General features: G+C 42.5%; 1 protein-coding gene across 3 annotated transcripts in view; it reads right to left on the bottom strand.

Moving 5' to 3' along the window:
• The window catches only part of EGF (epidermal growth factor), an 88,203-nt gene that overhangs the window by 39,891 nt on the left and 20,991 nt on the right, over positions 1-27,321 (bottom strand). For all 3 annotated transcript variants that reach the window (XM_073340890.2, XM_073340892.2, XM_073340893.2), the window contains 6 exons: positions 24,953-25,183; positions 22,206-22,408; positions 16,566-16,691; positions 15,185-15,307; positions 3,308-3,430; positions 1,083-1,208 (listed from right to left, as the gene is read on the bottom strand). In XM_073340890.2, the coding sequence (XP_073196991.1) occupies positions 1,083-1,208; positions 3,308-3,430; positions 15,185-15,307; positions 16,566-16,691; positions 22,206-22,408; positions 24,953-25,183 (932 nt within the window). The remainder of the gene's footprint in view (positions 1-1,082; positions 1,209-3,307; positions 3,431-15,184; positions 15,308-16,565; positions 16,692-22,205; positions 22,409-24,952; positions 25,184-27,321) is intronic.

Below are 27,321 nucleotides of genomic sequence, written 5' to 3'. Positions count from 1 at the left end.
AGAATTTACAATCTAAATAGAAATAGTGAATGACAAAGGATGAAAGGAAGGGTGGGGAAACTGAAGCACAGAGCCTTAGGTCCTAATCCTGCAAGCATGTACATGCTTTCCACTTCACAGGAGACTATAAGTAAACATATGTTAAGTGTTTGCAGGATCAGAGCCCTGTCATCTGTCCAAGGGCACACAGAGTCTGTGGCAGAGGCAGAAATTGAACCCACATCTCTTCAGTGCCAGTCCAGCAACTTAGCCGTAAGAAAATCCTTCCTCGTATAAAGTGTACATCACAACACCACCATACAATCCAGTTCACTTGACAGTGAGGGACCATAAGGAGCTTTGCACTGTAATAGCAAAGACTGCAGATTGGTATTGACATGCACGGAGTAAAACTGCACAGTGCAGATGTGCACACTCTCATATGCCTGATGTTTGACAATGCAACTGATTCATTTTTAAATTTATAAAATGCAACCTCTCTGGGCATATGTATAATACATAACATAACATCTAACACTGACAAAAATCTAGAAGTAAAGATTCACTCCAAAAACCAATCTACTATCTGCCCACCACCGCTATCCTCACCCCAAATAGATGGGCCTTGCACTGGGACATACATGTCAACAAACTTGGGCTTTTTTGGATCAGTGGTGAAAATAACTTATGCAATAGAGGGCCCTCAGCTGGCCATGCCTTGCCCAGCCCTCACATATAAAAACCTAGACCCCAATCCTGCATTGTGTAGCACATCAGCAGACTGCTGCACACACGGCTCCCCATTTACTTCTGGGACACAACAATCCCCTCCCCCATGCTACACAATGCAGGATGGGGCCCCTCAAACGACTGAAGTTGACTAAAAGAAACTATCTGTTGCAAGGGAGACTGAACTATGTAGTTATGTACGTCGTGATATATTTCACCATGTTTTATTTTCCCAAACTACCAATATTCCTCAAATTCATTCCAATTAATTAAAAAATGTTAAAGAGTGATCCAAAATACCCAATCCCCTTTAAAAGTTGTTATAACTTTCTTGTTATATGGCCAGGAATATCCAGGAACACTTCAATACTGACCTATAGCAGTGCAGTGTCTTTTATCCCCCTGCAGCTTATATCCAGGAAAACAACCACACTCCCAGGAAGATGGACTTAAAGAGGTACAAATCTGGCTACATCCACCATTATCCAGAGATGTACAACCTTAAACAGAGCATTTTTTAAGAATTAAATTGTAGTTATAATATAAAACACTATAAAATCACAAGTATCAGCAACAGAACAACCCATACAATTATGATTTCAACTATGAGATAGATTTTATTGTTGCCAAAGATTTTCCGCATTATTGTTAAAGGCCAAAGGTTACCAACATGGGTGAACATGATCAGCTCCTTCTGTTACATCTCCTGTTGAAGATTTACAACAGGGGCAGTAGGACATATGAACAGAGTTTGCAGGTGTTGATTATTTAAGTCAGCTTATTTTACTCAACAGAACTCTAGTCAAATCTACAGAAAGTAACTACTTCCATCAGACACTGAATATTTGTGCTTTGTCCCATGGTACAGCAAATTAAAGCCATTCTCTCACCAGAAGATGAAATGGGTTAGGGTAATTAAGCAATGAAACTCATTGATCTTCTAACTTGACAGGCCAGAACATCATGTTTTGTTGTTTCATTTTCTAAGCTTAAGCCACCTTGTTGGGAGAATGGAGAGTGCAAATGATTTACTAGATTTAAAAAAAATAAATCACTGCACAGCCCTACCCATACCAAAAGAGACCATTCCTCCACACGAGCTAGCGTGATAAAAATACCTGGGTGGATGTTGCAGCACATGCCAGCCACCTGAGGACAGACCGAGGAGGGTTGGTTGGTCTTGTACTTGAACAGCTAGACCAAGCCACTACCTGTGCCACAAATGTCTAAAGCAGGGGTGGGCAAACTTTTTGGCCCGAGGGCTACATTGGGGTTGCAAAACTGTGTGGAGGGTCGGGTAGGAAAGACTGTGCCTCACCAAACAGCCTGGCCCCACCCCCTATCCACCCCCTCCCACTTCCCGCCCCCTGACTGCCCCCCTCAGAACCCCTGACCCATCTAACCCCTGCTCCTTATCCCATGATGGCCCCCTCCCTGGACCCCCCGCCCCTATCCAACCCCCTCTGCCCCTGACTGCCCCGACCCCTATCCACAGCCCCGCCCCCTGACAGGCCCCCCGGGATTCCCACACCTATCCAACCGCCCCCTGCTCCCTGTCCCCTGACTGCCCCCTGAGACCCCCCAGCCCCGGCCCTCTTACCATGCCACTCAGAGCAGTATGTCTGGCAGCTGCACCACCCGGCCGGAGCCTGCTGCGCTGCCCTGCAGGGGCACACAGCCCCACCACCCAGAGCCCTGCCCACGCGGCAGCATAACTGCGGGGGAGGGGGACTGCAGTGGGGGGCAGGGGGCGAGCCTCCCTGGCTGAGAGCTCAAGGGCCGGGCAGGAGGGACCCACGGGCCAGATGTGGCCCGCAGGCTGTAGTTTGCCCACCTCTGGTCCAAAGGCACACACCCAGCTGCAGTGCAGACATACCCATTGGCTACATAAACTGACTCAACTAAGCCACACTGCCTAAAACTATCCCCACCCCCTTGACCCTTCTTAGATCATGGCTCCTATAACACTCCAAAATATGGAGGAGCTGTAAAGGGGCCCCCAATGGCCCAGGGGGAATTCCTGTGACACCAAAACTTCACAGGGCCGGCAAAGTAGCCCTACACAGTCCCCCCATTGGGAGCAGGTGTCAGCAGTGGAGGGCAAGTAACAAAAACGCTTTATACTACAGCTATTCAGGCCTCACAGCAGCCCATAGGCAGCTGAGCTAAGGCTGACATAAGTTAGACAGCCCAGAATCTGGGAAACTGCAAAGTCACCTCTGCTAATCCCCACCACCACCTTGTTCAACTTTTGAGCTGTATTCTCTGTGCTGTGCCTGCTGAGAGACTCTGCCAAGGGGAAATTGTTAATGTGTGTATTCCGGAACAAACATCTGTGGAGCGTCCAGATTAGCATTTACAAAAAGGGCAAGCAGAATACGGCCTGAGGAGGTTCAAATGCCGCCGGCAAGAAATGCTTATTGGTACAGATGAGTTCTGTTCATCCAATCAAAGAGCATGATTCTCAGCTGCCTTGCACAGTCATCCTCAGCTGCACAAAGCTAGTGTGAAACACCATCACCCAGCTTTGGTGCTCAGCACCAGCAATAAACACAGACTTTAGCACTCATTAAAGCAAGAAAAATGTTAATAATCCTACCTGAGCATGTTTTGCCATCTACTCTGAGCACTGATCCCTCAGGACAGAAGCAAACAGGCCCTCTAGATGTTTCAAGACAACCATGGCTGCATTCAGTGTGATTATTTTCACAGGAAATGAGCTCTGTAGTAATTTGAAAAGGAAAAGGGTTCAGAACACATACTAACTTGACAAAGGTTAATCAGCATTTTTAAACAGGCACAACAAAGATTCATGTGTGGACACAGCCAGGATAAGATTTCTATTTGCTTTTCAAAATCTCTATCAAGTATAATGGAGGAGAAAGTTGAAATAGTTGCTGTGCTCTGAAGCTGTTAATATGTACCCTGTAATTTTAAACTTTCCAAAATTTTAGTGTGGTGTCAGCAAAGTAGCAGCAATTAAAGATACACTCACCTGTTGCATGTGAAACTGACCCAGTTACTGAACAGGGGCAGGGGCTTTGAAACTGTGAGGAAGGCTCATCTGAAGAGAAGGATGGTCTTGTGGGTAAGGCACTGAACTGGAAATTAGGAGATGTGGGTGCAATTCCCAGCGCTGCCCTGTATTCCCTGTGTGACCATGAGTAGTTAATCTACTCAGTGCCTCAGTTTTCCATCTGTAAAGTGCTTTATACAGGGACAACACTCTTTGTTTTGTCATTAGACCATAATTCAGAAAGGCACTTAAGCACTGAAGTCAATGGGAACTACTTATGTTCTTCGAGTTAGGCATGTGCTTAAGTACCTTTATGAATCAGGACCTTAGATCATAAGGTTTTCCCGACAGGGACCATCTCTTACTTCTGTACACACAGTGCCTATCTCAACAGAGCCCTGATCTCAGCTAGGGCCCCTAAGGGTATGTCTACACAGCAGTTAAACACCCATGGCTGGCTTGGGTTAGCTGGCTTAGGCTGCGGGGCTGTAAAATTGCTATGTAGACATTTGGGCAAGGAGGGAGGGTCCCAGAACCCGGGCTCCAGCCCGAGCCCAGACATCTACACAGCCTGAGTCCTGCAAACCCAAGTCAGCTGACCCAGGCTAGCCACGGCAGTGCCACAGGTCTTTTATTCCAGTGTAGAAGTTCCCTAAGGGTAGGTCTACACTGCAATATAAGCTCAGGCTTAGCAGGACTCAAATAGTGGACCCTGGGTTACAGAAACCAGGGCTTGAGCATCTACACTGATTGTCAACCCTACATTAAGAATTTTCTAACTTGGGTGCAAACCTGGGGCTCTGCCATCCACACTGCAGCATACAGAACTGAGTCAAACCAACCATATCCCAGACTCCCTAGTGCCCTCTTGAAATGTGGCTGCTCTCGCCCTTTGACCATGGTGTACTGTAAGAAAAAAAGACTGTCCACCCTGTACATTACAGGAAGTTTGAACAGCCAACCCACACATCCTGCCGAGCCACCATTTTAGTCTGTACGCTCCAGCTTGTAGAGCCAGCAACACGGAGGAGGTGCCATTTGAAGAACGTCTCTTACTTGCACTTTAGGCAGAGCTTCTGTGAGTTTCAGGTGGACATTTTGGCAGCACTTTCTGACCCACCAAAGGCACCTGACAGAGCTAATGATGTAGCAGGAGGAAGAAGACACAGACATGGCAGACTCGAACTGGCTGATGCTACTCATGACACTTGGCATAGCTGCTGAAGCCCCCTACGTAGGCTGGGTTTCATTAGGCAGGACCACATCATCATGCAGACCTGGGATGACCAGCAGTGCATCCAGAACTTTTGGATGAAGAAAGCTACATTTCTAGTGCTCTGCGAGCAGCTTGCCCTGATCCTCCAGTGTAAAGACACACAAGGGTAGCCAGTGCCCGTCCAAAAGCAGGTTGCTATAACTGGAAGCTGGCTACCCCAGAATGCTATACATCTGTCAAGGTTCCTCCCCCACTCTGAACTCTAGGGTACAGATGTGGGGACCTGCATGAAAAACCTCCTAAGCTTATCTTTACCAGCTTAGGTCAAAACTTCCCCAAGGTACAAAATATTCCACCCGTCGTCCTTGGACTGGCCGCTACCACCACCAAACAAATACTGGTTACTGGGGAAGAGCTGTTTGGACGCGTCTTTCCCCCCAAAATACTTCCCAAAACCTTGCACCCCACTTCCTGGACAAGGTTTGGTAAAAAGCCTCACCAATTTGCCTAGGTGACTACAGACCCAGACCCTTGGATCTTAAGAACAATGAACAATCCTCCCAACACTTGCACCCCCCCTTTCCTGGGAAATGTTGGATAAAAAGCCTCACCAATTTGCATAGGTGACCACAGACCCAAACCCTTGGATCTGAGAACAATGAAAAACATTCAGTTTCTTACAAGAAGACTTTTAATAAAAATAGAAGTAAATAGAAATAAAGAAATCCCCCCCCTGTAAAATCAGGATGGTAGATATCTTACAGGGTAATTAGATTCATAACATAGAGAACCCCTCTAGGCAAAACCTTAAGTTACAAAAAAGATACACAGACGGAAATAGTTATTCTATTCAGCACAATTCTTTTCTCAGCCATTTAAAGAAATCATAATCTAACACATACCTAGCTAGCTTACTTACTAAAAGTTCTAAGACTCCATTCCTGGTCTATCCCCGGCAGAAACCAGCATATAGACAGACACACAGACCCTTTGTTTCTCTCCCTCCTCCCAGCTTTTGAAAGTATCTTGTCTCCTCATTGGTCATTTTGGTCAGGTGCCAGCGAGGTTACCTTTAGCTTCTTAACCCTTTACAGGTGAGAGGAGCTTTCCCCTGGCCAGGAGGGATTTCAAAGCAGTTTACCCTTCCCTTTATATTTATGACAACATCCATTGCCAACCAGTTTGGTGTTGGAAAATCAATGGTGGGTAAAGTTGTGGCAAAGGTTTCTGAGGCAATCAGACATCTGGTTTATCCCAAGATGGCAGGCATAAAAGATATTCCTGAAGTAATTGCTGGTTTTGAGAGAATGGGGTTTTCAAACTGCACTGGGGCCATTAATGCAACTCATATGCCCATAGTTTGCCCTCCTCAAGGAGTACACAAACCACAAAGGGTACTACCACATTGTTATGCAGGCCCTTGTGGACACAGAGGTGAATTTATGAATGTCAACAGGGGGCTGCACTGGGAAAGTTCATAATGCCATGGTTTTCTGCCCATTGGGAGTCTGCATTCATGGACAGGCTGGTACACTATTCCCACCAAATGACATTGTCATAAACAGAATTAATGTCCCCACTGTTATTCTAGGGGACCCTGCATGCCCTCTTTTGTCTTGGCTTATGAAACTGAACCTGACTCCAGAGGCCCTGGCAAAAGATGCATTGATTACACTCTGAGCAGTTGCAGAATGCATTTGGTAGTGTGAAATCCTGTTGGAGATCACTGCATACTCTTGGATTCCAGTGTCATCAATGCTGTGAGCATTACTGTGGCTTGCTGTGCTCTTCACAATCTTTGTGAAGCCAGAGGTGAACCTTTATTATTTTAAATACAAAGTGTATGAAGTGATGCAGTGACAGCAATAAACTTTCTTGACAAAATAAAGAGATTTATTTATAAATATGCATTCGAAAAGTACAACATTCACCCATTGCCAGGCAGGCCAGCTGCCATTATCTCACCACTACTTAGCAAAACCAAGAAGTGTATGGACAAGGGCAAGCAGTGAAACCATATACAAGACAGAAACCCCTTACCACTACATGTCCCTTGGGCCCCCATTCTCCTTTCCCTTCTTTCCCTATTTGCCATGCACCTGGCACCGGGGGAGAGGTGGAGGCACCCCCTGCCCTGCTCAGCCACTCATGGAGCCCAATTGCCTAGGTCACCCAGCCATGGAGTTTTTCAAGCTTTTTCTGGACTGCATCTCTTGGTACCACACAGGGGACTCACGCTGTGGTGTGGGTCATGCAAGCAGAAACCAGTACTCTTGTTACTTTTAGCGGTATTAACCGCTCAAACCGTTCTTTCTCCCTTAGCCACCATTCCTGTTCCAGGAACTGCACCGAAACCCTGTCCTCAAGCTGTGCAGCTAGCCTGAGCCTTTCCTCTCACCATGCCTTTCCTCTAGCCACAAGTTCCTCTGTCTGATACTGGACCTGCTTGTTGGCCCTGTCCAGAATTCCAATCAGAAGTTCAGCATGGAAACACTTCCTCTTGGAATGGCTCATGAAGATACACTGGCTCAGACTTCTGTTGCGGTGTGGGTGAGCTGCAGAGGTACTGCAGCCAGTAGATGTTGAGGGAGCTGGAACAGGACAAGACACGAGGTTATTGTCTCAAATAGCTCAATGCAGGAGCACAGAAAAAATCCTTCTGGAATTTCAAAGACATAAAATGTTACTTTCCAAACTAAACTTCAATATTTTGTGAGAGGGATACTTCAGATCACAGAAGGCCTCTGGACACAGCCTGGTTAATCACAGTGAAGTAAGTGCATAGACCATGGTAAGTTAAAAATGCAAAATTGTTTTTCGCTTTCTTAAACCTTGCAGAACTATTTGGGTTGGGTGCGGGTGGGTGCCGCTCAGTGGCCACGCTGCAAAAGCTTCTTCTATCATTTCAGGCCTTCCAACATTTTGGAGGACATAACAGTTCTTGTGGCTGATTGGTAAAGGGAGATGTTATCCCGAACTGCTGGTGGGAAACCTGCAGTGTGTGCAACTGAAATATTCGCACATATAGTGACTGAACAACATATCTATGAGTGAAGTGGGCTGGTCAGCTACTGAGGTGGCCCTGGAAAATATTCTCTTCTCCAAAATGCTACTATGTATCTGGAGTTCCTGCTTCAGGAAAAGTTTGCAACTATCAACGCCTGGGATTGGGTCAAAATTCATGAGGGAAATCAACAGGATGCTGCATTAGCTTCCACAAGGCTTAGCCTGTTATGGCTGCATGGAAACACCCAGAACTGCACAGCCATCTTCCTTACCCCTCTGCCTCCTGCCACGTTTCTGTACAAAATTTCAATGCCCAGTCAAATTTGGCACCTCTGGATTTTGTCACCTATGTTGCATGGACTGCCTTTTGCTGAAAGTGGACTAGAATCACTGTTTCCAGGTGGCTTGTTACGTCGTTCAGTGGTTACAGAACGGCATACTTACAGACATGGCGATGTACGATTATTATTTTTAAGGAACAGGAATGCCCTAGCAAAAATCTGTGCCGTCTCAAATAAATATTCACTTTCAAGGTGTTTTTACTGTTTTGCATTTTCTGGTCACCATTTTGAACGCCACGCGGTGGAGGAAGAGGGAGCCAAGCCGCTGGTGGCAGACAATCGGCCATTAGCAGATACATGTGCTGGGGCTTCTAATAACTTTTGCATTGGTTCATCGAATGGAAATCCCTCCCATTATAGTATCAACAAACATTAAAACGGAGCCGGAAACTTACCACACTCAGGGCAGTTTCTGTTCCTTCTGTGTCTGCTGCAGGCTCCACAGCAGACTGCTCCCCAGGGGTGGCATCAAACAGCTCCTCAGAGTATGGCCCCTAGATGTGCTGCTCCTCTGGGACCGGTTTCAGCAACAGAGTCACTTCACTGTCCGCACTCAGCACCTGCTGCTGACTCCCATCCCAACGGTCCCCATGCTGGATTCTGGGGCCAGCAGAGCATTGTCCTGGCTGACCATCACGTACCACAGTTGGGTCTCTGCTTGGCACACTGTCCAGCACCTGATCAAACGCTTCATAAAATGGACATGATGTCAACGAGTCACCTAAGGTGTGGTTCTTGTTCCTGGTTTTCCTGTCAGCTCCATCCTAAACCACTTCATCTGCTCCCTTCGCTGGTCACCACTCCATTAAATTTGCAACACTGCCAGCTTCTTTGCTATTTGCTGGCATGTGTGGTTATTCCTGGTACTTTTACTCAAGTCCACAGTTTTGCTGGCCTCACACCAAAGATTTACCAACATCCGACTATGTTCCTGTGATCATGAAGTAGTCATGCAACAGACCTCTTCTGCTCAGTCTCTATTGCAAATAGAGAAGGCTGTCGGATGGTGTACTTGCCCGAGTGTTCAGATGACAACAGAAGGGTTAAACGCTGACTCACCGAGCTGCTGCACTACACCAAGGGGGGCTGCGCTTCCATTTCCCTGGAGTCAACTGGAGATTCTTGAGATAAAAGAATAAAGGCAGCTGGGCCATGGATCGTAGACACTGATGCAAGGCTAGTCACCCGCTGTCCTGAGTCTCTGTCATTGTCACAATGTCATCGCTGCTATTTTTAGCTCAGCAGCTCGAACGAAGCTAGCACAAGTCTGTCTACCCCTGCTGGGAGGCGCTCTCTCAGCTGCAGTGTAGGTATATCCTAAGTGCTACAGTAATGCAAACAATAAATAATAATGGTAACTAAAGGGAGAAGTACGTGGTGGGAAAAACCTAGAGCTACCCATGCATGCCCTTCCCCCGTTCAGCCATCATAAGAAACTGATCACATGGGATACAATCACCTGTTCCCAACATTTGATCACTGATCCAAAGAAGAGTGGGGGGGAAATAAAAAAAAATTAAGTTCCTTGCCAATATGCCATGAAGGAAAATTTCTTCCTTGCAGTATATTGTTGGTTAATTCAACCATGCGCATATGAATAAAAATCACCAGATTAGCAGCTAATCCCACTAATATCCAATTAATATGGTGTGGTCCTGGTTACTTAAGGTGCTGTCTGTCTCTTTAAATACTGCTACAACTACTGTGATAATTCCTCCAGACATAGCCTGTATTTAACCATTAGGGATTGGAAATGCAGTGTTCTGACTCTGGAACACATTCTCTCAGTCCACCAGAGTCTTAACTATTGATCTTCCAGGCACACAGGAAAGGTGAGATACCATGTAACTATTCCTCTTGGCAAGGGATTGTAAATTGTCATCAGTCTCAGTAACCATTATACTGCCTATTGTGGGCAGAAGACTTGTTATGCGTCTTTCAATTCTTTTGGTAAATTCAGGAAGAGGTTCATAATATGCATATATTTATAAATAAATACAAAGAATTATTCCTTTTTTCTTGAATATCAATAAGGTAAATTACTTCCTGTGAAAACACAGAACTGACAGGACTTTCTATCACAACTGTTGACAGTGCCAGCTACTGTACATCTTTAGGTTTCCCTCATTAATTCTCTTTTCCTTTCAAGTAATTAGACAAGAACAGCTCTAGATGTCCTCCTTCCAGCCAACATTTGTTTCTTTGCACTGTCTTAGTACCGCATGGCAACATCTGTTGGGAGGGACTGAAACTGGAACAAATGCAGGTTTCCCACAGATGCTTCTGTGTCTGCTGGTTTGAATGGTACATAGCTGCTGTAAATATTCCTTATCCAAGGCAACTGTGCTCTGCAATGCATTTTTCTGACCTCTTAAGTACCTTGAAAGAGGTCTAGAAACTGACCTTACATTAATACCCTAATAGGAATTTATGGCTTTAGAATGAAGAGACTTATATAATAAGCAGGGAATCATTAAAGTTTCAGGCTACTGTGTGGGCTTCCACTATTCCATCTCGCTGCTTAGTTGAGAGAATGTGCTGGTGTTGTGATTATGTGCGCACTATATGGGGTGGGAGTCATTTTGTATTATAGAAGTTACAGCAATAATCTAGGGGTTAAATTAATCCATGCTTGGTCCGTTGCCTGTCTCAGAAGCAGATTATCTTCGTCTTACCTTATATCACTGTTCAGCACTTAAATACTAAGCTGATAGGCGCCTTGGATTGACAGAGTGATGAGCAGCGTTGAAAACGTTTCCAGTCCCAAGTAGTTGCATGTAAAATAGTACCACAAATAAATTACCCCAAGAGAGGGATAGATTGCAATAGGGCCTCCTCTCTAAGCCTTTGCATTCCATGCAAGGGCCTGTCACAACCACAGTCCCTGAGCTCAGTAGAGCACAGCAACTTCTCCTCCCTCTGTGTGCCTCTGGGTTCACACTTCCTCCAAATGGAGGTGCAGAGAAACAGAGCAAAAGCTCCCAAGCAGGCCAGATGCACCAAGAGAAGCAGACTGTACCATCCTACAGTACCATAGTGCAGCCTCCCCCATCCCACCGGGCACCAAAATGGGCTTATACCTTTTGGAGCATACTACTCCTGCGAGAGAGCAGTGCCTTATCCCCTATTCCTAAATGCCACAACTAAGCCCAGGACAATCTGGGGATGAGTGCCAGACTAGCAGCCAATAGTAACATGCTGTGAGAGTGAGATTTCATGAGATACAGAACACACCCAAATTGCTAACTTGCGAAAAATAACAGTGGCATGTACAGTGGTGAAATGAAACCCCTTTAAAATACACCTGGGAAACAGAGGTAGCACTGAATTTTCACAGGACAACTCCTCCCCACAGACCCATTATTTTAAACAAATTTTCTTCTTTCTCCCATGGGTAAGTGTAGCATGTAAAAGAAAAGGCATTTTCCAACCACAGTCTGAAAACAAACACAGCACCGGTAGAGGGGACGTAATACACATGCATGCTTATCCTAAGCAAGCACGAAGGGAAAGCCAGTTAAAGAGCCCAGTTGTACTGGTAACCACACAGACTTTCCAAGCCCATGTTTCCAACCAACTTTCCAAGACACACCTAAGGATCATTGTATCTGTGTAAATCTTGAATGGAGGGTTACAGAATTTTAGGGCTTCAACAAAGGTACATAGTAGACTGCACCACAGGCATGACTGCCCCATGTCCCCTCCTGGTCAAACATAGTGATACAGGCACTCTTTGCCTCAGTCTACTCCTCTGATGTAGGTTCCCCCAGCCTTCCCCTCACAGGGCAGAACTGGTGAGGTGGCTGGGCCCTCCAGCCAAGTCACAAAACAAATGTAACCCCTTCTGAGATAACAAAAGTCCAGACAAACAAAAGATTCCACCACCCCTTCTGGGCTACCTTTAAATCTTCCTTGCTCCATCAGAGAGCAGATTCCCAGGCTGCTTTTCCTAGAATCACCCTCACAGCTGTCTGGAATTCCCTGCTTCTAGCAAACCCCCTTCCATGAAAGCCTAACCTGTTCCCTGGAGTTCCTCCCGGTCAGCCCTAGAAGACCCAGGTGTTCATCAGGCTACCTGCTGACCCTATTTTTCCCTCCTCCTCAGGCTGGAAGGCAGTTAGTTATGGTACAGGTAGGGGTGATTGAACAGGGCTGGCTCAAGGCCTCCAGACCTTTAAAGGGGCAGGCTGTTAAAATCTGTTGTCAGCAAACTTATGCAAAATCACTTTACAAGAGATGCAAAGCATGGTGCACATGTCACACCCTGCATACCTCACCCCACATCAGCTGGGTTGGGAGTTTAATGGGACCAGCCGGAGGAATGCTGCCCTGTGTCCTGACTGGCTCAGTCCTGGGAGAGGAACACTCACCCCTCTCTCTGTAGGCATTTCTCCTGCTGGGCCAAGAGCAGCCAGCAAAGACAGAGAAAATGTGGGTGTACTGGAGAACTCCCTCTTGCTAGTTATTGTGTAAAACTGTGTCCTCTCATCGTGACCCCTCTCTTCACCTAGTAGGGATTAAAACACTGTTTACCCCACAATTATGTTAATCATACCTCCATGATGCCTGATGCTTTATCCCACCTCTGTGCACTGTGTGGGGTGGGGAGGGTTCACCTTTGTTTCCTGACCAAATTAGCTAGGTACACAAAATTACTTTCGAGTTCCCACATACAGTAGGGATTTAGGTGTTCATATTCCCAAGTCTTACACTCAGCAGCTAGATCTGCCTCACAGAAATGGGTGTAGAGGCACTTACGCTCGGATCCTCAATGATTCCAATGGAAATTAGGAACCCAATGGGCCTCAGATACTATGGTGATTATGAGTGTGGTAAAAGAACCTACGTAGAGCAGAACAGAATAGAATCATGGCGAGGAATAAAAACTAAAAGAAATATGTGTGTGGCCAAATGCCATCTTGGCTGGGCAACTCTAAATGAATGAAACTATGACTAAAAAATTAGACCAATCAAACATAAATAAAACACTGTTGAAATTACTTGATTGATCCAGATCAGTTACCAAAATGCTTCTAAAGACCTGGAGTAGCAAAAAGGGAAATTTTAAAACGATATCCCATTAGACCAACTGATTGGGAATATATGAGCTTGTCAAATTCATAACCCTGCAGAGAAACAAATCTAGAAAAGTGTGTCATAAGGAGATCATTTCACATCACAGCCAGAAGATATGAAGGGTCTAACACAAGGATAATATTACACAGAAAAACAAAAAAAGCAGAATTCCTAACCTTTCGAACTACAAAGGTTATGATCAGAACATCAATTTATAGAAGATATTCCAAGAAAAAGAAGGTTTCAGAGTAGCAGCCGTGTTAGTCTGTATCTGTAAAAAGAAAAGGAGTACTTGTGGCACCTTAGAGACTAGCAAATTTATTAGAGCATAAACTTTCGTGAGCTACAGTGAGCTGTAGCTCACGAAACCTTATGCTCTAATAAATTTGTTAGTCTCTAAGGTGCCACAAGTACTCCTTTTTTTTTTTCAAGAAAAAGAAATTATCCTACTTTCCATTTTGATATATCAGAGCATATTGGATACTTACTCCAAGAGTACGCATTATATGTATTTCATATAACATAAATACTAGGAACTGTAAGATGTGAATCTATAGAAATGATTGGCTCAGCTTCACAATGATATATGTCAGAAAATGACAATCTTTCTATCGCTGGGGAATGAAATTGAGGTATGATTTCAATTTTCATGCTTTGGGGATATATTATTTCCATTATTAATCAACCACAGGAATCTATATTATGTTAAACATTATGGTTCATTGTACTATCTGCAAGCTGTTTTAAGCCGGATAAGCACACAACATATGTTTATATGGCTAAGAGTATTTGGCATCTTTCCTACCCACATATGCTATGTTCTAAATACATGTTACTTGTTGTCTTGTATTAGGGTTATACCACCTATAGAATACCCCAGTAAATGGAAAATAATACCTCACTAAATAAAACAAAAATCACTCAAAAAGAGATTTCTTGGATATAATCACTTCTGTACATGGCCATGAGAAGTGAGAGGATGTTGTAATTTAACCTAACTGCTAGAAATGTTTGTCATTTTCCCAAAAATCATCTCAAGGTTGCTATCATTTGAAAAACTCTTCAGGAAAAGTTCTCCAAATAAGTCAGAAGTCCAAAGTCCACAAGACTCCTACCTACCCACACAAGTGAAATCTCTGTGTGCATGTTGGTGAGTTTTATATTATTTTATATGATTACCTCAATTATCATTATCTCAAAATGGATACTCTCTCAGGTTATTCTTAAAGATCTCTTTAAGATCAAGCAAGATAAAAAAAATCACTACCTCCTACATTCTTTACCTTATATATTGCATTGTGATATTTATCACCACAATGTTGCAAAAACCCATTGTCAACATTGCAAAACTATATACACAGTGACGGATGGGAGAACCCCAAAAGTTGAGGTTCATAGCTTGGAACTGGTTCAGGTAAACATCCTAGGGTTTGGATGCTTAGTTAACTCCTGTAGGCTCCATGAGGCTCACACTTGATTATCCATATGTAACTTATAGTTGGTGCTTAATTTGTAATGAAAGAGGTGCCAGGGCTCAAGCAATTCTTTTTACATTCATAAGTGGAACAGCAAGCTCAGAGGTGCCAGAGCTATGAACTGCCAAGCATAGAGGTGCCGTGGGGCTCAGCCCTGGCACAAATTAAGCACTATTTCTACTTCCTCAAACATGACCTCTAAATTTGGTTCACTGGGTCTAAGCTGACGTGACTTACACATTAAAGGGCTGGAAGAGAGAAATGTAGCAACACTGGAAACACTAGGTTTGTGTAAGTGAGGATTCCAGGATCAGTCCTTAAATGTTTGTGTATTGCAGCTACTTACCATGACATGTTTTTCTATCAGGCAGCAGAATAAAACCTCGTGGGCATGTACAGTAATACGAGCCAGGGATATTTACACATCCCAGAGTGCAGCCGTGGTTCCAAAAAGCACATTCATTGACATCTGACAAGAGAAACAATTGTATGATAGAGTAGGGTCACTATATATTCAATACATGCAATGTCATGGATTAATAAAGCAAAGTAACACAAAGTTCAAGAACACGTTTCAGAGTAGCAGCCGTGTTAGTCTGTATTCGCAAAAAGAAAAGGAGTACTTGTGGCACCTTAGAGACTAACCAATTTATCTGAGCATAAGCTTTCGTGCGCTACAGCTCATTTCATCGGATGCATTCAGTATTTTCCACTGAATGCACCCAATGAAGTGAGCTGTAGCTCACGAAAGCTTATGCTCAGATAAATTTGTTAGTCTCCAAGGTGCCACAAGTCCTCCTTTTCTTTTTGCAAAGTTCAAGAAGAAATTCTTATTTAGTTGTTCTACTGAAGATAGGATATTTCATTTTGTCAAATATGCTGGTCTTAAACTATGAAAAACAAGCTTGTAGAGTTCAGTCAAACAAGCTAGTTACTGTACTGATTTATAATTATGAAGGGTACAAATTTTAAGTGCCTAAGGGCCAATTCTTTTAAAGGTCTTTAGGTGCCTCAGTGACTCAGGGCAAAATTTTCAAAGCACCTTAATGATTTAGGATCCTAAGTTCCACTTTCTAAAGTGATTCAATTTTATTTCAATAGGATTTAGGCACCTAACCTGCTTAGACACTTTTGAAAATCCTACTAGGCACCTATTTGCCTCTTTAAGGGCCTAAATACCTTTATAAATTTGACTCCTGAGTGATTAGTGTGCTTTTATACATTTTATTCTAAAACAAGTTTTACAAATTAAAGAAAAAAGTTCAAAGAAAAATACTGGACTGTTTAATTTGGACTAAAACAAGTGAGGTAAAATTTTGAAAAGTAACAGGTTTAGGATCTTGAGTAACTTTTGAAAATGTGACTGAGGTGCCTACATCACTTAGGCATGTTTTGACCATTTTACCCTTGGAGTTTGATTCATTTGAATTCTTATAAGCATACAAAATTATGCACGCTTATCTGAACATCATTTGACTAATCCAAACTGAGACTGCAACATTTCACAAGAATAGACTTTCTTGTGGTATTTTGGTACTTCTGCTTCTAGACTCAATCAGAACCCGGACACAAGAAAATGAAATATGATAAGGGAAAAAAAAGATAGTAAACTGGAATTTACAGAACCTTCAAAAGAAACATAATTCAAGATTTAAGAAAAGGTAAAAGTGTGGGAGAAAACTTATCCAGCTGCCCCATCCATCCCATGTTTTGAATCTATATATTACCTTCACAGTATTGCCTACTTCTACTTAAAACAAATCCATCTGAACACTTGCACCGATGAGTCTTGGAGTCATCCCTGCAGATGCTTCTCTTGCAGTTTTCTTTGTTCAAATGGCAGGATCTGTGTTCTGGAAGAGTAAATGTTTTCTACGATGGAAATTGATTTATAAAATATAAAATTCAGCTTTACATACAGACCCTGATTTCATTTCATGCGGAAGTCCCATTGATTTGAAAGACAGTTTCATACATGGAGCTACTGCACAATCAGACCCATGATATTCAGTGAGAAAGAAGGACACAAGCATCTTTGATCTCCTCCTCCAAATCCTGCCTCAAAACCCATTCACCATGCTTTCCACCAATGATTTCCACCTTGGGGTTGTCTACTCATTAATTAATTATATTATTAATTATTATTATTATTATTTGCATTGTGGTAGTACCTAGAAGCCCCGTTCTGGATCAAGACCACAATGTGCTAGGCACTGTACAAACACAGAACAAAAAGATGATCCAGGCCCCAAATCTAAAGCTTGCCTTGCCTCAGTCTGTCTTTTAAAACAGCAAAGGAGTAATAGTGGCACCTTAGAGACTAACCAGTTTATTTGAGCATAAGCTTTCATGAGCTACAAGTGAGCTGTAGCTCACGAAAGCTCATGCTCAAATAAATTGGTTAGTCTCTAAGATGCCACTAGTACTCCTTTTCTTTTGCAAATACAGACTAACACGGCTGCTACTCTGAAACCTTTTAAAACAGCAGAACTCTTGTTGTATTACTGACATTAGTATTTGTTTTAACTTTTATTGCTCCTTTCCCGACAGTCTTCCTTTGTTACTTTCATGTTCTATGTTTGTACAATTTAGACTATAAAAATTCTTTGGGGAAGGGACTGTGAAGACATCCAAGATTACGGTGCTATGTGTATGTTTAGTGTTCAATAATCATTATAATAACTAATGTGAAGCTTCTTTAATGAACAGAGAATAAAGCCTACTAAGTGGGATCACCTTAGAAACAGTAATAATACTCTAGATGCCCTTTAAAGACCCCTGAAATTCTTCCAGACAGTCCAGGGAGCCACACCAGTAACGGAAGCCATGTGCAGTTTATCTGGATATTGCTTTGTGATATTTAAAGTAGCTGAAGAAGTTGATTGTTTGTGTACTGAGATTGATGTTAATATCTAATAGTGTAGGGTGCCTCTGTCAAAAGTTAAAAATACACTTAATTGAAATAAACCCATCAACTAACCAACCAGCACAAAACAACTCCCAACTATATTTATCCTCATGCTAAACTCCTCTCCTCCAAACAACCCCCAAAGTCCCCACTAAAGCACGCACTGACAGTCAACAAACAGAGGTTATTTTGGACTTTTACTCCAAGGGTCCAGCTAGAGTGCCTCCATCCATCACAGTTGTGGCAGAAAGGCCTGGGAGGAGGGAAGCGGGATCTCCAGTATGTAGGCTCCAAGTCTAGTTAGTGTGTACTGTATTCATCGGCCAATTCTAAGGAAATTCCTTCTCTTTAAAGTTTTGCTTCTTCTAGTGGAAGGCTATTTTAATCCTGCCAGTTAAGAGCAGAGATGCTCTGGGCTCTAACTTGTGCTTCTCTTCGGCCATCTCCACAAACTAGGAAAATAACCTCATCGTCATTTTTGACTTGTAAAATCAAGTCAGCAAGCTACTGTCTAAAAATGAAGCTCCTTGTGCTCCAAAAGGAGAGTGGGGGAAGGCTAAAAGCCATGACTGTGTAGGATCATTTCTGGCCACCTGCCAACACAGGTACTTCCCGGAGGCATCAGGAGAAGGGGCAGAACTGGTTTGGCGGAAGACCCATGGTCGACAGTCAGAGGCTCACAAGATGATTTTTGTTGGTTTGCAAAGTCAGAGGGGTGAGACTCATCTGAGCCAAATGCAAAATGATCCCTCAACCAGAAAAGGATTGTCTGCTTCTGTGATCCACTTTGCTGTCTCCACCTATCTGCACACATACAGAAAAGTGGTCCCTTTACAAAGGGCTTATCACCTTGAGAACAGCATGTATGATATTGCATTCTGTTTCATATGCTAATTATCATTTTATTGCTCTCTGTTGTTTATAGATGGCTAGTAATTAATCATCTACTTTTTTCTGCTGCCTGGACTTCATGGAACATTTGCGGTGAATTGTCTTCCTTGTCAAGGTCATTGTCACTTTGGAGGATGGGGATTCGTTTACCTTATCTACTGTGCGCTACTTATGATGAGACTCAGCAAAGAGTCCTGTGGCACCTTATAGGCTAACAGACGTATTGGAGCACGAGCTTTCGTGGGTGAAAACCTACTTCGTCAGATCAGGCAAAGCATAGCTGTACTGTTGTTGCTGCTGCTGAAGATTAGTATGCAACCATCCCCACCCACACACATGCAGCAAACAACCCTCATGTCACCACACAGGTGAGAACGTACAAGAGAGCTCGTACACGTGCCCTATTTCCAATTCACCCTCTAAATTCAACCACATGGAAAATAGCCTAACAATTGTATTTCATATGTTTTATTCTGCCCAGCCACAATATGGAAAGTGCTGGCCAACTGGTAGAAAGGCACATCAAGAATTACTATTTAATCAAATATGAAAAAGGTTCTTGGTTCAGGTTTGGTTGGAAGTGTCAGAATTTGAGCTGCTTGTCTCAAAGAGATTAGCAACACTATACACTGCTTCCAGTGGACTTTTGTAAAAAAATATCATGGAAATATTTCTATTGGTCTCATGAATGAATGAATCATATAGGCCATTTTCTTCACCATGTCTGCTTTAAGGATCAATGGGAGTTACAGATACTCAGAACCACTGAAAATCAAAAGATTTTTATTTAGGTGTCTATATATGGATTTAAGAACCTAAATTTAGATACCCATATTTGAAATGCTTGATTATAAAAGCTAAAATTGGAGCTAAGTTTTGCCTGACACTAGTATCCCTTTAAACAGAACAGTATTGACAGGGGAAAAAAGATAATTACAGGAGAAATCAGTCTTTGAGATGTTAGGACAACGCTGACAGTCTATAAACTGTAAGTAGAAGTGGCAAGTATTCCAGAGGGGTTATACATTTATCAGCAGCTGAATCTGAAGCTATTTACCTCAGATTCTTTATCATCTGGGAAGAACACTTCCACCTTTCACACTTTGCCCCACAGAACAAAGTTGTTGCATCAGAAGGTTGTGGTATTTACATCATGACATTGTGTGAGTACATTGCCTCGAACCCAAAGCCAAATTAATGTCCTGTTAGTTGTGAAACAAACAGTCATGACAAGCTCAAGACTGTCCTGTGAAAGAAAAAGGGGATACTGGAGGACCTCTCCCAAGCAAGGCATTAATCTAGTGAAAAAAGCCTGCAGCATATAACCCAAATTTGATCTTTGGCAGGAATTGTAGCAGTTAAATATTTCCTGTCAGGTTCTTTTCTACCTGAGGAGAACTTACTTGCCATCTGTGTTATTGTTTTAAATAAGGTTTGATCATTCACATTTAATGCTGTGTTGCAATAAACATTGACTTAGCCTCAACAGGGCATCCAGTTAGAGCCTACATGCTCTCATCTCCAGGTTGCCCTGTTGTAAGATCCCCTATAAATCTCATTTGTGCTCTGGGCTAATTAACCTTCTCAATCCTGGTTCTTGGGCTGGATAAGCTAAGCGATGCACATGTAAAGTCCAAAAGGTTCATCTGGATTGGGCAAGGTAAGCTTCTTTTTCTCCCCATGTATTATAAGAAGCCATTTGGGAGAGGGAAAAAACGCATTACAAGCACTACTTACTTTCATGCTTCTACCAAATTATCCTTGCAGTAAAGCTACAGACAGCATGGTGCATTTAAAAACCTTGACAATTTATCCACTAAGAGAAGCGGGGGAAAAACCCTTTTTCAGTTGAAAAGTGGACACTGAAAAGCAGTATATACTCTCTGGGGGAAAGGTGGGGGAGAATACATTAAAGCTCCGATGAGAAGAGTAAAAGCAAAGTGTCCAGAATCAATAAGCTTTACATTATGTACTTTGCCTCAAGGGAATGCTTATAACCTAGCTGACATCCCCTGGCATTCATTGTGTCAGCAATTATGAACTAGCCAGTTTCTTCTCCCCCCACCCCTTCCACATGCAGACACCCCTATTGGTCAATACCAGCTCAGGATTTAGGAGAAATTATGCAGTACCTTCCAAACCTGGGTCAACTAGTTGCATCACGCTAAGCAATATGCAGACGCTTCACCCTCTGACCCACACCTACCCTGGTCCGGTGGCTGTGTGTGTGTTTTTTCAAAGGGAATGATTCAGTCCGCCAGGTTCAAAGTGACATGTTGTACAGAGCAGTGGAAAAATCTCTGAATAAAGGGACAGGCTCCTTAAGGTCATGGCTGCGTGTTTTGTTGTCATGCAAGCACCTGCCATTTTATTTTAATTGCTAGCATCCCTGCTGCAGCAGAATAAATGCTTGAAGTGAAAATTAAAATATTTCCACAGGCGATACCTCTTGAAGATCTTGGTTTCTACCACTCCATGGTACTCTCCAAGGGGAGAGTGGGCCCAAATATGGCATCGGATGGAGTGAAGGGAGACAAGGGTCAATAGAAGGACAAAAGATATGGGGTAGTTTCCAAGCTATGTTTCAAGAGGGTTTTTTTACATTATAATTTTTGTTAAGAAATACTCTGTGTTCCTCACCACCTGAGTCGCTCAGAATCACATGGTTCTTCACCTTCCATGGGAGCTGTGGAATTACGATAGTACGCTCTCAGGTGCCTGATTCTCCACTGTCCTGCACTTTGTACAAAAGAAGTGCAAAATCTGCATCTCTGCATCTCAATAATAACCATTCACACCCAGTTGGATACGAATAAATGACTACACAAGGGGCAAGACAGTGGAGAGTCAGGCCCCGTTTTTTTTTCCTCCTCTCCGGGCATTTATAGTGCACCCACCACTGTGGTATTTAGGTGCCATGTTGCAATAGTGGGGATCCCTTCACCTATATTCATCTCAGATCCTACAGTAAAATACCCATGGTGTGCTCACACTTTGAGGTGACTTACTGTAAATCACACAGACTCACGCTTCTTATTTAAAAGTTTCTATTGAAATTCCATATCAGTCCTAGGGTAAACAGTGTGACCCTTAATCCAGTTACTTCAGAGTGGGACTGAGATATACATACATCCTATTGGTTGGAAATTTCATACATTTCTCAGAACAACTTAGGACTGATAGCAAGGTTTTCAATTATGCCTTAGAATGAAAGGTCCACGAGGGGACAGGAATTGAGGAAGTTAGCCTAGAAGGGGCGTTGCCAAGGTGTATGTTTGATATTCTTAGGGATATGCACACACACACACAAAGAAATTAATTCACGTGGATGTTCCTCATTCGTAAATTAATAGAATTAGGATTGTTCTCTGTGTACTTCCTAACTGAAGCTCCTGTTAAAGCCATGCATATTGAGTGAAACCCTGGCCCCAGTGCAGCCCATGGGAATTTTGTCATCGACTTCAAAAGGGCCAGAACTCTTCCTGAAGAAAATTCCATCCTGAAAAATTAAATGGAGCGTGTGACAATATTCTTACACACATAAGAATGTCATTATGTGGTGACTTACCAAAATCTCGAGCATCTGTTCTTGCACCAGGCTGTTTAAATGGATGCACCACTTTTACTTCAGCAGATGGCAAAAATGTTGGTTTCAGGCTGATTGCCACTATAACTTTTCCTGTAAATTTATTGGCTCTCTGGATTGTGCCACTTTTCGGCTCTGAATAGTAGAAGTACTCAGTAAACAGAGATATGCCAAATAAACGGTGTCTGGAGTGGAGAAGAAATAAACAACATTTGATTTCATCCCTATTTAATCATTTGCTTAATGTCTCCTGAAAACATGGAACATCTAGATCAACCATGTTTGCTTCAGATACCCTGACGTACTTTTTAATCAGAAATTAAAATCTGTGAACACGTGATTGAATGGTTTGTGAGGTATGGTATGACCGTTGAAATGTCACTATGGACACAATATACTGTTGTTCACAACATAGCACACAACATACTGCAGATACAGTGGGGCCAGCCAAACCATTACTAACAGCTCCTGCAGCTTGAGTGACTAGTTGACCAGGACTGCCCTGTTTCACAGAGAAAGTCCTGGTATTCTGGCTAACTCTATTGAGCCCATGGTTTAAAACAGACAACACATTATGCCATGTGCCTTTGTGGAAGGAACCATGCCTGTTAAGCATCCCCATTTCTTTAGGAGACTACTGATTTCTAGCACCCTCAGCTGGGTTCCTGAGCCTCTCAGGAGCAAGAGAGAGGCTAGAAACGCTGTATAGATGGCTAGTAAGAGCAGTATGCTGGTTTCCATTTCCCAGAACATACACATGGGGAGGAAGGAGGAGACTCTGCCCCTTCCAGAGCTCAAGGGAAAATAATTTTTCCCCTGAGAACACAGGGAAACTCAAAGGAGGAAGTAGGGAGCTAGAGAGATTGGGTTGATGGGATGTGAGTAAATTCAATGGGAGCAACTGATAGAGATTTGACAGTGTGCAGGGAAACTTAGATTTTATGGAAATTGTATGCAAATGAGATGACGCATACTGAAACATACAATTAGGTGGCACTTTATTTGCATAAAACCTCCCAATTTCCAGACCTACAGTCTTAACAGATATGTTTTATGGACCAGACATAGGGCAGTTGATACAAAACACAATTTTTCTAAGGCAGTTTGTCTGAGGAGTATATCATATATACCAGGATGTGATAAAACCTTGTCTACAACAGAGAATTGTACCATTGCAACTTCCATTGGTGTGGCTCTATTGATGTAAGTTGCAATGATGCAGGGCATCCTTAGTAGGCATCCTTTTTTCAAGTGCTTATTGCAATCTGTCCACACAGTAATCCTGTACCATTGCAGAAGCACTAGGGGCCAGATATTTAAAGTGCAGATAGGCACCTAGTAGGATTTTCAAAAGTGCCTGAGTGCCTAATTCTCAAGTCCCATTGATTTCAAAATTGATTGAAACTCAATGGGAGTTAGGTGCCTAGGTTCTTTTGAAAATTCCCACTGGGTGCATATCTGCATCTTTAGGCACTCAAATACATTTAATAATCTAGCCCCTAGATAACAATCCCACAGTTCCTAGAAGATCCCCAGGACTGGTGCCTTAATACAGGAGATATAGACTTTCTAAAGTCCACTGTCCTGGTCTTTCTTCCGCGACTCTTAAAATGTATGCAAAAGGAGCTCAGTCTTGTACAGCTCCTAAAGTGTCCATCATTCGAGGGCATTAACCCTTCTCAGGAAGTGAACAGGATGGCAGAGGGGGCAGGTATTGTAGTATTTGACTGGAACACAGGATGGGGAGGACTGATATACCAGGACCCATGGGGGACAGTTGGTACTGAAAGAGGGGATTTTCCCCTAGCATCTTGAGGTCTATAGGTGAAGGGAACCATTCCTGAGCACCTCCTACACTGTGTAGAGACAGATCTTTACTTATACAGACCTCAGGAAGAAGCCATTGGAAGGGTAAAAGGAACATTCTGGTACAGTGCTGGCAATTACAGGAGAGCAACTGGCAATTACAGGAGTGCAACTTTTTATCCACGTTGTGGTCAGTTCATTACTGCAAAGTGACCTGACACAGAATGCAACAAAAACAAGCCTTGCTCCAAGCAAAAGCAATGTGTACAATTGCAAGCACTCTTGTGTGTTCAATGTCACAAGTGCTTGTAATGCCAAAATTCTCTAGTATAGACAAGGCTTATGATGACCGTTGGTGACGGAGACACTCATTGTCACTAGTTCTGTTTCTCTGGAAATGACCAGAGCAATAAAATCAGCAGAGAATTGGACAATGTGTAGATAGAGTGCTGCCAGGGTCAGGAAAGCCTCCAGATCCAGCAGCTGAAGAGGACAGCAAGATTGTATATGACTATCAGACAGAAGAGGAAGACAAGACATGATTGGTGGTCTGAGCACAGGCTGGAAGCCCACACTCCTGAGTTCTCCTCTGAGCCCACCTGCTGTGACCTGTGGCAAATCAATTAACTTCTTTGCCTCAGTTTCTCCATATATAGGAAGGAGCTAATAATAATACATACCTACTTAACAGGAGAGTCCTGAGGATTAATGAGTTGTCCTTTGCTAAAAGCTTTGAAGATGAAAAGTGCCAAGGAGGAGGAGTATTCAGACAGCAATGAAAATGGGTTGTTTATTCTATTTTCCTATCATCTTCTGAAAATGTTGTGCCATTTTGTCTGTACTTTACAATCTTTATTGTTTCCAGACTCAAAGAAGAAGGGGAAGAGTTTAGTTTCCTTCTATCCAACACAGAAAAAACTTACCGGGCAGAATGTTTGGGCAAATGTATAGAGCCACCATTATAGTCACATGATCCAATGCGTGAAACATCTTTCTCACTATCATACTGGATCCAAAAGAGTCTCATGTCAATAAAATCCAATGAGATGGTCTTTATTTTTTCTGTGGTCCTCAAAACACTTCTCATGTCAGTTCCATCAAGGATTGCTCTGTGAACGCTAGAAAAAGCACCATCTGAAGACCAAAATAAAAACCTAAAGACAAAAATGAGTCATATTTTGAAAGAACTATTTGCAAGATTGTGCAGCAGCTGATGAGTATTATCTGTTATTAACCTCCCTTTTTTTCAGTATTCATTTTTATCACAGTATTCCCAGAACCGAAACTTCTAATTCAGAAGTTGAGTAATACCAAGATATCTGTTGCATAAAGGAAAAGTCAGATATGCAGAAACTGGCTACCAGAAACAGAATGTTTACAAAATACCCTTCTTCAATACTTATGCAGTATCACTTGAAAGTCCATAAAAGATACATATCTAAGCAGATTTGAGTCTTGCTCTTGATATACTGATGCTATTATCCTTTACATCTCTTAAAGACCTTTGAGACTTGCAAACTTCAAGGCTCTCTGTCATTTAGGCAAATAATTTTAATACATTTGTTGCTTATCAGAAACATTTTTAAAAATACCTTTCCTGCTTGTATTTTTTAAAAAGACTGCAGATGTATCAGAAGTGTCAAGTCTAGTCCCCCCTGATTTTGCTGGAGGAGCAGTTGTGGGTCTGAGAGTTTACATATTGGGAGCTCTCTCACTTTAATTGAATGAGTGACCATAATTTCTCCAAAATGTTCATTAGCTATTGGAGTTAAATAGATGTTAACAATTACAAATAAAAAAGAAGTTTTATAAAGTCTGACTAAAAACGGCCCCTGCACTCAGTTCTTAGCTTTCTGCCTCTTGCTCCCCATAATATCATAATTTCACAAGTTCTTCAGTCACTACAGAGACTTCCAGAACAGACAAGATCTGAGCGTTTAATGTATAGGTTAGCAGGAAAATATTTTCTCCTTTATTGTTTTTCTTTATACATAAAAAGTAAATAGGGCTAACACCTTATTTTACTCCTTTTTGGGACACCTTTAAAATAGGAAATAAGTTTGGTTACTACGTTGTATCTTTTACCAACTGGTGACTGTCCAGTGGCAAGCATTGTAGAGCTAAGATTCAATTTATCAATTTTTTTTCACATTTAAAAATGTTTTCAAGGGGACTGGATGGCTGAGAGAATTAGGTAACAAGACACTAGAAACTCCCCAAGGAAGATCCAGTTTAGTAAACCAAACATTGTTTCCAAAAGTGAGTCATGATCTAGCAACATCCTTGTTGACTCTCCCCAGCAGAGAGGACGGTATTGTCTGGGAACCTCTCACCCCTGCAGGGATGCCTTCAAGTCAGGAAAAGGCATATAACTGGGGAAAGCCTGCACTGCTGATGCCTATGTTGTACCTCTTCTGCGGATAAATACAGCTCTTCCATTCCAAGCAATTTTAATCCAGAATCTGTTTTACAGGCACTTAGCTGAAAAATACCATTTCTACTATTTTATTGATTTGTTTTAATCTAAATGTTAGGGCATAGTCAAAATGTGGCCTTTATCCTGCAAACACCTATGCATGCCCAATGAGATTATTCACTTGTGCAAAATTACTTGTTCCCCTTGAGGTTTGAAGGATCAGGGCCAATATTTGCCAACACCTGGCTTGGCCACACTTCCTCCAACAATAAATGGATAGTTGTTTTATTTTACAGGGTTTGTTTGTTTTTTAAATTCTGTTTGCTTCTTTCTTTGTTTTACAGTTGCATACAGAAATTCCAAGAAGTATTAGTGTATTGCATTGGCTTGATAGCACTGAAATTGTTAGACATAAATATCCCATTCAGACCAAAAGTGTCAGATCATACTGAATTTGAAAGAACTACAATGCTTCTTAAATGTACAAAATAATATACCACAAAGCCTGTGTATCATCATTATTCTTATTTATATCATGGGAGTACCCAAAAGCCCCAGTCAAGAAAGGACCTGACTGTGGTAGGTGCTATACAAATGCCATAGGAAGACTCAGTACCTTGCCCCTGGAAGTTTACAATCTAACTGTTGTGGTATGTGCTAAGTCAATCGGAGATTATTAACTACAGATGAAAAAATGTTTTAGTAAGGACAATACGAGGTTGCTACTATTACAATTTTCAAACACGGCAATAATCATCGTTTGCTCTTTTATAGTACTGGTTACCTCAGGATACCAACATGTTTTAAAAGGTTGGTTAAATTCTATAATCTCCATTTTACAGGTGGGGAAATGGAGAAACATAGAGCAATTAAAGG

This window comes from Lepidochelys kempii, chromosome 4, assembly GCF_965140285.1.
Source record: "Lepidochelys kempii isolate rLepKem1 chromosome 4, rLepKem1.hap1, whole genome shotgun sequence".
NCBI lineage: Eukaryota > Metazoa > Chordata > Testudines > Cheloniidae > Lepidochelys > Lepidochelys kempii.
The sequence above is the reverse complement of the archived record's forward strand: the minus strand, read 5'-3'. Positions and strand labels throughout refer to the sequence as shown.